This window comes from Colobus angolensis, unplaced genomic scaffold (assembly GCF_000951035.1).
Source record: "Colobus angolensis palliatus isolate OR3802 unplaced genomic scaffold, Cang.pa_1.0 Scaffold12, whole genome shotgun sequence".
Lineage (NCBI taxonomy): Eukaryota > Metazoa > Chordata > Mammalia > Primates > Cercopithecidae > Colobus > Colobus angolensis.
Genome location: NW_012113141.1, coordinates 716313 through 729609, shown reverse-complemented (window position 1 = coordinate 729609; position 13297 = coordinate 716313). Strand labels below are relative to the sequence as shown.

Genomic DNA, 13297 nt, shown 5'->3' with positions numbered 1-13297 from the left:
AGGATGGTCTCGATCTCCTGACCTCGTGATCCGCCCGTCTCGGCCTCCCAAAGTGCTGGGATTACAGGCTTGAGCCACCGTGCCCGGCCCTTTTTATTAACTTGTTTAAGGTACCATGAGCAAATAGTAAGTGTAAGCTTGATAAATTTGTGCATATGTATAACTGGGTTAACCACTGCCTAGACAGATGTGGAACATCTTCAGCACCCCAGAAATCCCTTTCACTTCTTGTTCAAAGTCAGCACCCTCTCTCATTTTTTGATCTCTGTCACCATTGACTAGTTTTGTAGTTTTGGATTTCATATAAATCAAATCATACGGTATATACTCTTTCGTGTGTAGCTTCTTTCGCTTCGCATTATGTCTGTGATGTACTGTGCAGTAGTTCATCCTTTGTCATTGTTGATACTTTAGGCACAAATTCCTTCATGCTGTGTACCTTAATTCTCCATCCCCTTTTGCTTTCCCTTGCCATGCCTAGAATTTCATATTTCAGCCACTCAGAACTACAATAGTTCCTTCATGTGCCCTGCTCTTTCTATACCCCAGCCCTCTATGCTTGATGCTTTCTGCCTGGAACACTCTGTGGCTCCCACACGTCCCTGACTACTTGGCCAGGTTGTGCTTCTGTGTCAGGTCTCAGCTGACCATCAATTGAGAAGTCCCGTGTGTCCCACCTACCAAGAGCACCCTGTACGTCAGGCAGCAGACTGTGTGTCACACTGTCTCCTTATTGCTTGTTTACTTATTAGTCATTCTGGAGGCTCAGTAAGGCAGACACCCTGCTTGTCTTGTTCACAGTCGTATGCCCCTAGTGTGGCACTTACTGAAGAGGACATCTATTCTGCACAATTTCTTGAATAAGTGAATGCATAAACATTTCTCTCTCTCTTTTTTTTTTTTTTGCATCAGTCTCACTCTGTTGCCCGGGCTGGAGTGCTGTGGCAGGATCTTGGCTCACTGCAACCTCTACTTCCCAGGTTCAAACAATTCTCATGCCTCAGCCTCCTGAGAAGCTGGGATTACAGGCACGAGCCATCACACCTGGCTAATTTTTGTATTTTTGGTGCAAAAGGGGTTTCACCATGTTTGCCAGCTGGTCTTGATCTCCCAACCTCCAGTGATCCGCCTGTCAGCCTCCCAAAGGGCTGGGATTACAGGCGTGAGCCACTGAACTGGGCCTGAACATTTCTTTTTCTTTTTTTTTGAGACAGAATCTCACTCTGTCGCCCAGTCTGGAGTACAGTGGCGCTATCTCCGCTCATTGCAAGCTCCGCCTCCCGTGTTCATGCCATTCTCCTGCCTCAGCCTCCTGAGTAGCTGGGACTACAGGTGCCCACCACCACGCCTGGCTAATTTTTTTGTATTTTTAGTAAAGACAGAGTTTCACCGTGTTAGCCAGGATGGTCTTGATCTCTTGACCTCATGATCCACCTGCCTCGGCCTCCCAAAGTGCTGGGATTACAGGCGTGAGCCACCGTGCCCGGCCCCTGGCACAAACATTTCTTTAGGGGATATATTAACTACCTGTCTGAACTGGAGTTAATATTAAGATAGGTGTCCTAGCATAAAATTATAAAAATTTAGGTCAGGCTCGGTGGCTCACGCCTGTAATCCTAGCACTTTGGGATGCCAAGGTGGGTGGTTCACCTGAGGTCAGGAATTTGAGACCAGCCTGACCAACATGGTGAAACTCTGTCTTTACTAAAAACGCAAAATTAGCTGGGCGTGGTGGCGCATGCCTATAATCCTAGCTACTTGGGAGGCTGAGGCAGGAGAATCGTTTGAACCCGGGAGGCAGATGTTGCAGTGAGCTGAGATCATGCCACTGCACTCCAGCCTGGGTAACAAGAGTGAAACTGTGTCTCAAAAAAAAAAAGAAAAAAAAATTATAAAAATTTGATAAACACTTAAAAACCACCACCACCCAGGGTATTCTTTAACTGGGTTCTTTTCAGTGAAGCATGACTGTGAGTTGTTTCTCTGTCCCTGACAAACAGTTTTTATTCAGGATACATGATGAATCACTGTGTAATTATTGCCATTTCTAGTTGCCATAGTGATGGGGGTTTTCATGTATGGGCTGCCTCAAGGCGTCTTGTTCAGAGAAACACTGGACTGTGTAAATATTGTTTAAAATGAAAAGGCACACAGACATCAATATCTTCTCTAGTCAGGCATGCATTTGATACATGATTCAACCTTTGGGTAGAGGGTGTTTTTTAATCTAAGCATCCGTTTACTCAGTTTTCATGAATACAACTTTCTGAACATTTATGTGGATCTTTATACACTTGGATGATTAAGGTTACTGATGAAAGTATTTCAAATATATATATGAGACAGGATCTCGCTCTGTCTCCCAGGCTGGAGTGCAGTGGTGCAATCTTGGTTCACTGCAGCCTCAACCTCCCAGGCTCAAGCAATTCTCCCACCTCAGCTTCCCGAGTAGCTGGGACCACACATGTGTGTCACCATACCTGGGTAATTTTTTTGTATTTTTAGTACAGACGGGGTTTTGCCATGTTGCCCAGGCTGGTCTCAAACTCCTGGACTCAAGCAGTCTTCCTTCCTTGGCCTTCCAAAGTGCTGGGATTACAGGAATGAGCTGCTGTGCCTGACCAGACTATTTCAAAATATATTTTTAAATTTTTTTGGGGGGACAGAGTCTTGCTCTGTCGCCCAGGCTGGAGTGCAGTGGCACAATCTCAGCTCACTTCAACTTCTGTCTCTTGGGTTTAAGTGATTCTTTTGCCTCAGCCTTCCGAGTAGCTGGAACTACAAGCGTGTGCCACCACGCCCAGCTGATTTTTGTATTTTTAGTGGAAACGAGGTTTCACCATGTTGGCCAGGATGGTCTCAAACACCTGACCTCAAGTGATCCACCTGCGTCTGCCTCCCAAAGTGCCAGGATTACAGGAGTGAGCCACTGCACCCAACCTCAAAATATCTTTAAAAATTCACTTGGATACCGAAGTTTAGCTTGACAGAAATCCAGAATATAATGGACAGATTGTGAAATGTATCTAATTAAGGTGAAAAGCCAGACGGTAGAGGAACTTCGGGTAGGAGAAATTAAACTCATATCTATACCTTTTTTGTCTGCTAAATATAGCCTCAACTGTTGCCATTGAAATTACTGATATGGTAGCATGATGGAGTAGTGGATATAAAGGCTTGTTTGTCTGGATTGCTCCCATTCCACTTACAGTCTAGTTGATCTTGGGCAATCTTTCTGAGCCTCAGCATTCTTGCAGGTAAAGCAGGTAGACTAGTAGTATATTACTTCAAGCATCTGCTGTGAAGATTAAATGAGGAGTCCCGCATGTGGGAAGTGCTTAATGGATGCTGGCAATTTTAATTCAGTGGATTGTCTTTCCTTGCTTTTATGTAGCAGCCCAAGGTAGACATTTCACATGATGTGATAGTTTTCTCTTTTTATAAGTAATGATTAGATCATTCTTTTATTCCCTGAAAAAAAAAAAAAAGTAAATCTAAGGCCAGTAGAAATCCCTTCCCCTCTGCAGATGTGGGTGCTGCAGACAGGACTGACTTTGTATAGAAATAGTGTCCGTGAGCCCCAGAGCTCCTGGCTGGTGCTCATGCCAGCGCTTTGTGTGGGTGACAGTAACTGTTTCATATTAACACTTTATTAACTTCTCCATGGCCATAAAGAAAGTAGACTTAAGGCCGGGTGTGAAGGCTCACACCTGTAATCCCAGCACTTTGGGAGGCTGAGGTGAGCAGATCATGTGAGGTCAGGAGTTTGAGACAAGCCTGGTCAACATGGTGAAACCTCATCTCTACTAAAAGTACAAAAAATTAGCTGAGTGTGTTGATGGGTGCCTGTAATCCCAGCCACTGTGGAGGCTGAGGCAGGAGAATCACATGAACCCAGGAGGCGGTGGTTGCAGTGAGGTGAGAGCGTGCCTTAGTGCTCCAGCCTGGGCTATAGAGAGAGACTCTGTCTCAAAAAAAAAAAAAAAGAAAGAAAGTAAACTTCAGACTAAATTAAGAACCTGTGGAATGGCATTTTTGTTACTGATGTGCAAACTTCAAAGACATTTGGATATTAGAAGAAGGGGAACAATTTGTCCTTTGTTAACCAACATCTTTTAGTGTCTCAATTTTTTTTTTTTTACTTTACAGTCTTTACTGTTTTTCCCCATAGAAGTAATATAATTAATAAATAAATTGGAAGAAAAAGTCTGCTTTTATCTTTCCCTGATAGAGAACTACTATTAACAGTTGGTTTTTTTTTTTTTTTTTTTTTTGAGACAGAGTCTCGCTCTGCCACCCAGGCTGGAGTGCAGTGGCTGGGTCTCAGCTCACTGCAAGCTCCGCCTCCTGGGTTTACGCCATTCTCCTGCCTCAGCCTCCCAAGCAGCTGGGACTACAGGCGCCCGCCACATCGCCCGGCTAGTTTTTTGTATTTTTTAGTAGAGACGGAGTTTCACCATGTTAGCCAGGATGGTCTCGATCTCCTGACCTCGTGATCCGCCCGTCTCGGCCTCCCAAAGTGCTGGGATTACAGGCTTGAGCCACCGCACCCGGCCAACAGTTGGTATATTTTCTTCCAGATTTTTTCAAAGCGTTTTTTGACATCATATCATTATTATTTCTCAAGTAATTGTAAATGGCATACATTTAAAATGTGACGTTGTAATACAAATTCTATTGTGAAATATGAATTTAAAATAACCTCTGTATTTTGAAGGTAGACCCAGGAGTTAAATCAGAATGTCTCGCAAGACTTCCGGCATCATTTGCTCATATAAGCTTACAAAATGAGATCTCTCTTCCCAGAATTGGCACATGTTTACCTTGTGTGACTCATTTGATTAACTGCTACATTAATGAAAAAATATAAACCCAAACTTACCTTTGTTAAATGTGATGAAGTGGATGGAACAAGAGAAAGGTCACATTATAGGAAAGATAAGGTTTCTTTTTTCTTTCTGCTTATCAACTGTTGTTGAGGGACTTACATCAGAATAATTCTAAGCAGCTTCTTTCATTCTGGGAATTCTGGAAAGTGAAGCCAACAATGACGAAGGTGACTCACAGATAAATACATAAATCTTTACAAGCACCACACGAGTAGCAAGTGGCATGTGCATCCTTGGTAGTAATTTAATAAGCTTTTTATTCCCATTGGAAAAAGTGACGTCTCATTTATATAATGGGACATGTACATTGTCGTCAGCAACAGGAAGGCTTGCTCTCACTGGACCAAGCTGCGATGGCAAGATACTTTTATTCATTCATTTATTTTCCTGTAGCGTTCAATAGCCCCATCTTTTTTTTTTTTTTTTTGAAACTAAGTATTGTTCTTGTTGCCCAGGCTGGAGTGCAATGGCATGATCATGGCTCACCGAAACCTCCACCTCCTGGGTTCAAGCGATTCTCCTGCCTCAGCCTCCCAAGTAGCTGGGATTACAGACATGCACCACCATGCCTTGCTTATTTTGTATTTTTAATATAGATGGGGTTTCTCCATGATGGTCAGGCTGGTCTCGAACTCCTGACCTCAGGTGATCCGCCCATCTCGGCCTCCCAAAGTGCTGGGATTACAGGCATGAGCCACTGCACCCAGCCTCATTTAGCATATTTTCAAGACTCATTCATGTTGTAGCACATATCAACATTTCATTCCTTTTTATGGCTGGATGATAATTCTTTTATGTGGATATACCATATTTTGTTTATCAATTCACAGTTGATGGACATTTGTGTTATTTTCACTTTTGACTATTATGAATAATGCTGCTATTATATGCTAGTTTTTGTGTGGACATATGTTTTCAATTCTCATGGATGTATACCTAGGATTATAAAAGTTGGGTCATATGGCAACTCTGCTTAATATTTTCGAAGAACAGCCAAACTACTTTTCAAAGTGGCTATACCACTTTACATTCCCACCTGTCATGTGTGACAATTCCAATTTTTCACATTCTAGACAATTATTATCCTTTAATTTTAGCCATCCTAGTAGGTATAAAGTGGTATCTCACTATGGTTTTGATTTGTATTTCCTCAAGGACTAATTCTGTTCAGGATCTTTTCAGGTGCTTATTGGCTGTTTGTATATCTTCTTTGGAGAAATGTTCATTCAAGTCTTTTGTCCATTTTGCATTTGAGTTATTTGTCTTATTATTGAGTTGTAAATGTTCTTTATAAATTCTAGATATAAGTACCTTATCAGATATATTATTTGCAAATATTTTTTCCCATTCCATGGCTTGTCATTTCACTTTCTTCATTGTATTCTTTGAGTCACAAAAGCTTTAATTTTGATGTAGTCCAATTTATCTATTTCTTCTTTTGTTGCTTGTGCTTTTGGTGTCATATCTAAGGAGCTCTTGCCTAAGCTGAGGTCACAAAGATTTATTCCTATGTTTTTTTCTCAGTTTTTTATGGTTTTAACTCTTACATTTGGATCTGTGATCCATTTGAGTCAATATTTGTTTATAGCTTAAGGTAGAAATCTAAATTCATGCTTTTTATATATTGATATTCAGTTGTCCTAGCACCATTTGTTGAAAAGACTGATTTTTCTTCATTAAATTGTCTTGGCACTCTTGTTGAAATCAATTGACTGTAAATGTGAGGGGTTTGTTTCTGGATTCTCAATTCTATTCCATTTATAAGTATGTCTATCCTTATGTTAGTACCCCACTGTTTTGACTACTGTAGCCTTGTAGTATAAGTTTTGAAATTCAGAGGTGTGAATTCTCCAACTTTGCTCTTATTTTTTTCAAGAGTTATTTTTGGCAGTTCTGGGTCCCTTGTATTTGCAAACAGATTTTAGGACTAGATTGTCAATTTCTGCAAAAAAGGCAACTGGGATTTTGATAGTGATTATGTTGAATCTGCAGATCAGTTTGGGGAGTATTATCATTTTAGCAATAGTAAATCTTTATGAACATGGGATGTCTTTTCATTTATTTAGATCTTTTTTAGTGTCTTTTGACAATATTGTGTAGTTCCTTCTTTTGTTCAATTTTTAAAAAATATTATATTCTTCTTGAAGCCTTTTTTTTTTCTTTTGAGAAAGAGTCTCGCTCTGTCGCCCAGGCAGATTAATGGTGTGGTGTCAGCTCACTGCAACCTCTGTCTCCCAGGTTCAAGTGATTCTCCTTCCTCAGCCTCCTGAGTAGCTGGGATTACAGGCGCCTGCCACCATGCCCAACTAATTTTTTTTTGTGTGTGTGTATTTAGTAGAGACGGGGTGTTACCATGTTGGCCAGGCTGGTCTCGAACTCCTGACCTCATGATCCGCCTGCCTTGGACTCCCAAAGTGCTGGACTACAGGCATGAGCCACCGTGTCCGGCTCTTGATGCTCTTATAAATGGAATTTTCTTAATTTCACCTTCAGATTGTTCATTGCTAATGTGTAGAGACATCACTGATATTATTTGTATATTGATTTTTTTATTTTTTGGAGACGGAGTCTTGCTCTGTCATCTAGGCTGGAGTTCAGTGGTGTGATCTTAGCTCACTGCAACCTCCACCTCCCAGATTCATGCAATTCTCCTGCCTCAGCCTCCCGAATAGCTGGGATTACAGGCGCCTGCCGCCATGTCCAGCTAATTGTCTTCTTGCTGTGTTTTCGCATGGGGGAAACAGAGTGAGCAAGTTGTCTGCGTTTCTTTTATGAGGGCACTGATTCCATTCGTGAGGGTTCCACCCTCATGACCTAATCATATCTCAAAAGCCCCATCTCCTAATACTATCATTTTGGGAGTTAGGAATTCAACATATGAATTTTTGTTTGTTTTGAGACCGAATCTTGCTCTGTCGCACAGGCTGGAGTGCAGTGGTGTGAATTCGGCTCCCTGCAAGCTCCGCCTCACAGGTTTCAACGATTCTCCTGCCTCAGGCTCCTGAGTAGCTGGGATTCCGCCAGCACGCCTGGCTGATATATTTTTTTTTTTTTAGATGGAGTCTCGCTCTGTCACCCAGACTGGAGTCCTGTGGCACAGTCTCAGCTCACTGCAACCTCCACCTCCCAGGTTCAAGCAATTCTCTCCCTCAGCCTCCCAAGGAGCTGGGATTATAGGCGCCTGCCTCCTCCCCCAGCTATTTCTTTTTTGTGTGTTTTTAGCAGAGAGGGGGTTTCACCATCTTGGCCAGGCTGGTCGTTGAATTCCTGACCTTGTGATCCACCCACCTTGGCCTCCCAAAGAGCTGGGATTGCAGGTGTGAGCCACTGCACCTGGCCTGTGTATGGATCTTGTATTCTGCTCTGCAGAAAGTTTTTACTTCACTGAGGAGCAGAAGAGATTTTGGAGGTGTTGCTAACAGAGCCATAAAAGGTTTCTATTATATGCCATCTGGTCAAGTAGATTAGTGACAAGCTACCATTTGTCCCAGCATCTACCATGTTATTTATTATGCTTAAGACCTCTCGTTTCTCTTAGGACAAAAAGCAGACCAGCATCCTTAACATGACATCTCAGGCCCTAGTTGATTGAGCTATTGTCTGTCTACTGTATAGCCCCATCCCTCATCATTCTTCCCCTAGCATTGTGTCCTCCAGCCACACTGGCAGTTCCTACTTCCTCTAAGTCACCGTGCTCCTTCCTGCTTTATAGTCTTCAGTTTTACTGTCCCTCTTGCCTAATTACTGCCCTCTCTCACACCCAGCACTAAAAAAGGTAGTTTTCTTCCTACAAGGCAGAATAGTATTTTTTCAATGTTTACAGATGTCTCTTTCCCCTGCTAATAATGTCTATTGTTCACATCTGTGTCATCAGCACCAGGAGTAGCATCTGGCACATGACTGAGGCACAATACAGGGAGTGGATAAACTGTGTGCCAAGCCCTTTACATCCATGATCTTGCTTGTCCTTGTGATACCCTTTACAAAAGCTTAATGAGGTAAATTGGCCCAAGGTCACATAGCTAGTAAGTGACAGAGTCATGGTTCTAGTAAGATCAGTTGGATAGTTTTGGAGTTTAAAATATCCCCTCCAAGAGAGAAGTGCTCATTTCTTGGTTTGTTTTCCAGTGGAGACTTTTCAGAAACTGCAGAAGGCAAAGGAGATTCTGACCAATGAAGAGAGTCGAGCTCGCTATGACCACTGGCGAAGGAGCCAGATGTCGATGCCATTCCAGCAGTGGGAAGCTTTGAATGACTCAGTGAAGACGGTGGGTTTCTTGCTGGTGATGACGTGAATTTGTGAAGCTCGGGATGCCCATGGATTAGACTCATGTAGTAGCTTAAAGAGTCATTTGGCAATAGGAGGGAGAAAACCAAGAAGTTAGCAGAGTCTGGATGTAATTCAGTTTCCATAAATCCCATGAAGAGAAACTCACCAGAATAGAGGCAATGAATTTGTGCCAGAACAGCCTGTGACTACACTTTTTTTTCAGTCTCTTTGGCTGTTTGTTTCAGTATACACACTCCCTGTTATTGGTTACTGTTTTATGAGCTGTAATAAACGTGTTTCTCAAGTTGCTCATGAATTGCTGAGATTTAACCATTGTAAATTCATATTCTCCATCTTTTTCATTTATGTCAGCTTGTTCTCTTTTTAAGGCTTAGAATTTTCATTATAAAGGCAGGATCTGATTAGTCAAAGAAAGTCATGAATTATTCCTATTAAACATTCTGGTGAAAGAATTGTTAGACTTTAATGGGTGCAGCACACCAACATGGCACAAGTATACATATGTAACAAACCTGCACGTTATGCACATGTACCCTAGAACTTAAAGTATAATAATAATAAAACAAAAAGAAAAAAAAGAATTGTTAGACTTTAAAAACATTGTGTTATCTTCTTCATGTCATTTAAAGGCATAAATATCAAAATATTCACTCTAATTACTGTCATATATTTATTTTGTTCAACATTGACCTTTGTATATTGTAGACAAAATGTAATTTTAAATATTTAGGCATGATTTATTACCTAGAGTCTCTCCATTGGAACACTTTTCTATGACATGGGACTTATAATACAGAAATTACCTCATAGGTAAGTTTTCAGGGACAGTTATTAGAATTAGTGTATAAAATGATTCACCTCTCTTAAGTTATAGTCCTTTAGGGTTACATTTAGATTTCCTTCTTCAGAGTTTTTATTTTTGAAGACTTGAGCAAATTGTTGATAAAAGGCCCATAATACTGAAGGGTGTTTTTGAAATAATGGGGAAGAGCAATGAAAAATTCCAAAGTATATGATTAAAGCCACTCTACATAAAATGTAAGCTGTTTTCTTCATTGCATTTTTGAAAGAAGTGTGCATTCATATGGATTTGTTTAAGATGGGCTAATTATTTGTGAGAGACTAACCATATGATTATTGTATAAATGCACAAAATTACTAGAGGGAATCTTTCAAAAAATTGTGACTTTATGTATCGAAAAATAAGATTTTTGTCATTTTCATTGTGTAAATTCAAAATTCCTTTTTGACACTAGCTAAATATTGTTCTACCAACTCTGCATAACCATATTTCCTAGTCTCCTAAGTGTCACACACTGTAACTGCAACTGGATTCCTGACTCTTGCTATTCTATTCTATTTATTTATTTATTTATTTTTTGAGACAGAGTCTCGCTCTGTCGCCCAGGCTGCAGTGCAGTGGCACGATCTCGGCTCCCTGCAAGCTCCGCCTCCTGTGTTTGCGCCATTCTCCTGCCTCAACCTACTGAGTAGCTGGGACTACAGGCGCCCGACCCCAAGTCCGTCTAATTTTTTGTATTTTTAGTATTTTCAAAAACTCTTCTCCAAATCCCCACTTGGATTTATATTGCCAACATCTTTCCATTAAATACTAATTTCCTGTTTCCAAACACATCATTTCTGCTCTGAATGTAGCTTAACTGTGAACTGTTCAAGGTTTTACAATAATTACGTTTTAGATATTACTGGCTGCATCATTTGTCTTGTCAGCAAAGTTGAAATAGTATGCTGGGCTATATTGGCTTTAAATTTATTTTTATTAGTGGTACAAAAATGATGAGATGCATATCTCTCTGCTTCAAATTAGCATTGATTTTTTTTTTCTCATATAGTCTTCTTTGTTTGGGCTAAACATTATTGTTTCTGATATCCTTCTATTTCTCTTCCACCGTGGACTTTGAATCCTATATAACAAGTATTACCTGTTCTATACCTCATTTAATAGACATTCTATAACTTTCCTTTCATTCCTTTTTGTTCTTTTTTTTTTTTGAGACGGAGTCTCTCTCTGTCGCCAGGCAGTGGTGCGGTATGGACTCACTGCAACCTCTGTCTCCCAGATTCAAGCGATTCTCCTGCCTCAGACTCCTGGGTAGCTAGGACTACAGGCACACAACACCACACCTAGCTAATTTTTTTTGTATTTTTAGTAGAGACAGGGTTTCACCATGTTGGCCAGGATGGTCTCCATCTCCTGACCTCGTGATCTGCCCGCCTTGGCCTCCCAAAATGCTGGGATTACAGGTGTGAGCCGCCACCGCCCCCAGCCTCCTTTCTGTCTATGCCTTACAGTAACTTTTGCGTGTGAGAGCCTCACTTCTTTCTATAACATTTTAATTGTCGCCTTGTCTTTTTGCATATTTCATCTGTTCATCATTTTGCATTTGCTATTCTAGAGAAATTAATAACAATGATCATACCTAGTATTGTTCATCACCTAAGAGATCACTGTCTATCATTTTGTAGATAAATGTCACCATTAGGGTGTTTGCGTCAGGTATTCAGTAGTGTCCCCTTTATCCCCAGTTTTGCTTTCCTTGGTTTTAGTTACCTGCAATCAACCCCAGTGCAAAAATAGGTAAGTATAGTATGATAAAATATTTTGAGAGTGTGAGAGCATATTCACATAACTTTTATTACATATATTGTTATAATTATCCTAGTTTATTATTAGTTATTGTTATTAATCTTTTACTGTGCCTAATTTATAACTGTGGCCATGTGGGCATAGTAGGAAGCTTTCCTGATAGGTAGTCTGTGGCCAGTTGGACCCACCCCAAAGACACCTTGCCCAGCTGGGAACCCAGAAACAATCAGCAGACAAACAGGCCCATGTGGGGCTGACCCAACCAGCCCTCCCAGAGGCAATCAATTCGTCAAATGATCAGTTCACCAAAAATGTGTTTCCATTAACTCTTTATAAAATTTGTAGCAATTGAAGTGGCATGAGATAGTTTTAGCGGCTTATGAGAACTATGCCCATATGGCCACAGTTATAAATTAGGCACAATAAGAGATTAGTAACAATAACTAATAATAAACTAGAACAATGATAACAACATACGTAATAAAAGTTATGTAAATGTGCTCTTACATGCTCTCAAAATATTTTATTGTACTATACTCACCTCGTTTTGGACTGGGGTTGAACTATAAACTTTATCATAGGTGTGTATATATCAGAAAAAGCATAGTATATGTAGAGTTTGGTACTACCCAAGGTTCAGGCATCCACATGGGGTCTTGGAATACCCCTTGAGGATAAGGGTAGACTATCATATTATATGTGCCATTCTGACAATAAAATGATTATAACTTTATTATTTCAATTTCAGTGACATGTATCTAAAACGCATGCCCAGCACATTTATAAATTTTTTTTTTTTTGAGACGGAGTTTTGCTCTTGTTGCCCAGGCTGGAGTGCAATGGTGCCGTCTTGGCTCACCGCAACCTCTGCCTCCCGGGTTCAAGCAATTCTCCTACCTCAGCCTCATGAGTAGCTGAGATTACAGGCATACGCCACTATGCCTGACTAATTTTGTATCTTTAGTAGAGACAGGGTTTCTCCATGTTGGTCAGGCTGGTCTCAAACTCCCGACTTCAGGTGATCTGCCTGCCTCGGCCTCCCAAAGTGTTGGGATTATAGGTGTGAGCCACTACGCCTGGCTAGATTGTTAAATCTTATAAATTCCTTTTCCTTTGCACCATCAACCCTGTGTTTCTGCTTTTTATTTAAGCAGTATAATCCCTCTGGAAGGAAAAGCATTGTTTGGGAGCATTATTAGTCCCTGTACCCACAAGGCAGGCCAAATCACAGTGTACTTTTGTAGCATCACACACAGGATCATATCTTGGGAATTTCCTTTCGGAAAATTCCTCAAATGAGCCACAGCCTCAGGGGTGCTACATTTTTTTAAATTAAAAACTTAAAAACATTTTCAATAGCTTTCGGGGTACGAGTGGTGATATGGTTTGGATTTGTGTCCTGCCCAAATCTCATATTGAATTGGATGAGGGTCCTGATGGGAGGTGATTGGATCATGAGGGTGGATTTCCTCCTTGCTTTTTTCATGATAGGGAGTTATCATGAGATCT

The 13297-nt window shown here is 40.9% G+C and overlaps 1 protein-coding gene across 2 annotated transcripts in view; it reads left to right on the top strand.

The window, feature by feature from the left end:
- Nucleotides 1–13297, top strand: part of DNAJC12 (DnaJ (Hsp40) homolog, subfamily C, member 12) — a 46526-nt gene that overhangs the window by 18281 nt on the left and 14948 nt on the right. The window contains exons 3-4 of one of the 2 annotated variants that reach the window (XM_011926788.1): nt 4722–4811; nt 9018–9157. In XM_011926788.1, coding sequence (XP_011782178.1) covers nt 4722–4811; nt 9018–9157 — 230 coding nt within the window. The remainder of the gene's footprint in view (nt 1–4721; nt 4812–9017; nt 9158–13297) is intronic. The other variant, XM_011926798.1, reaches the window with a different exon arrangement.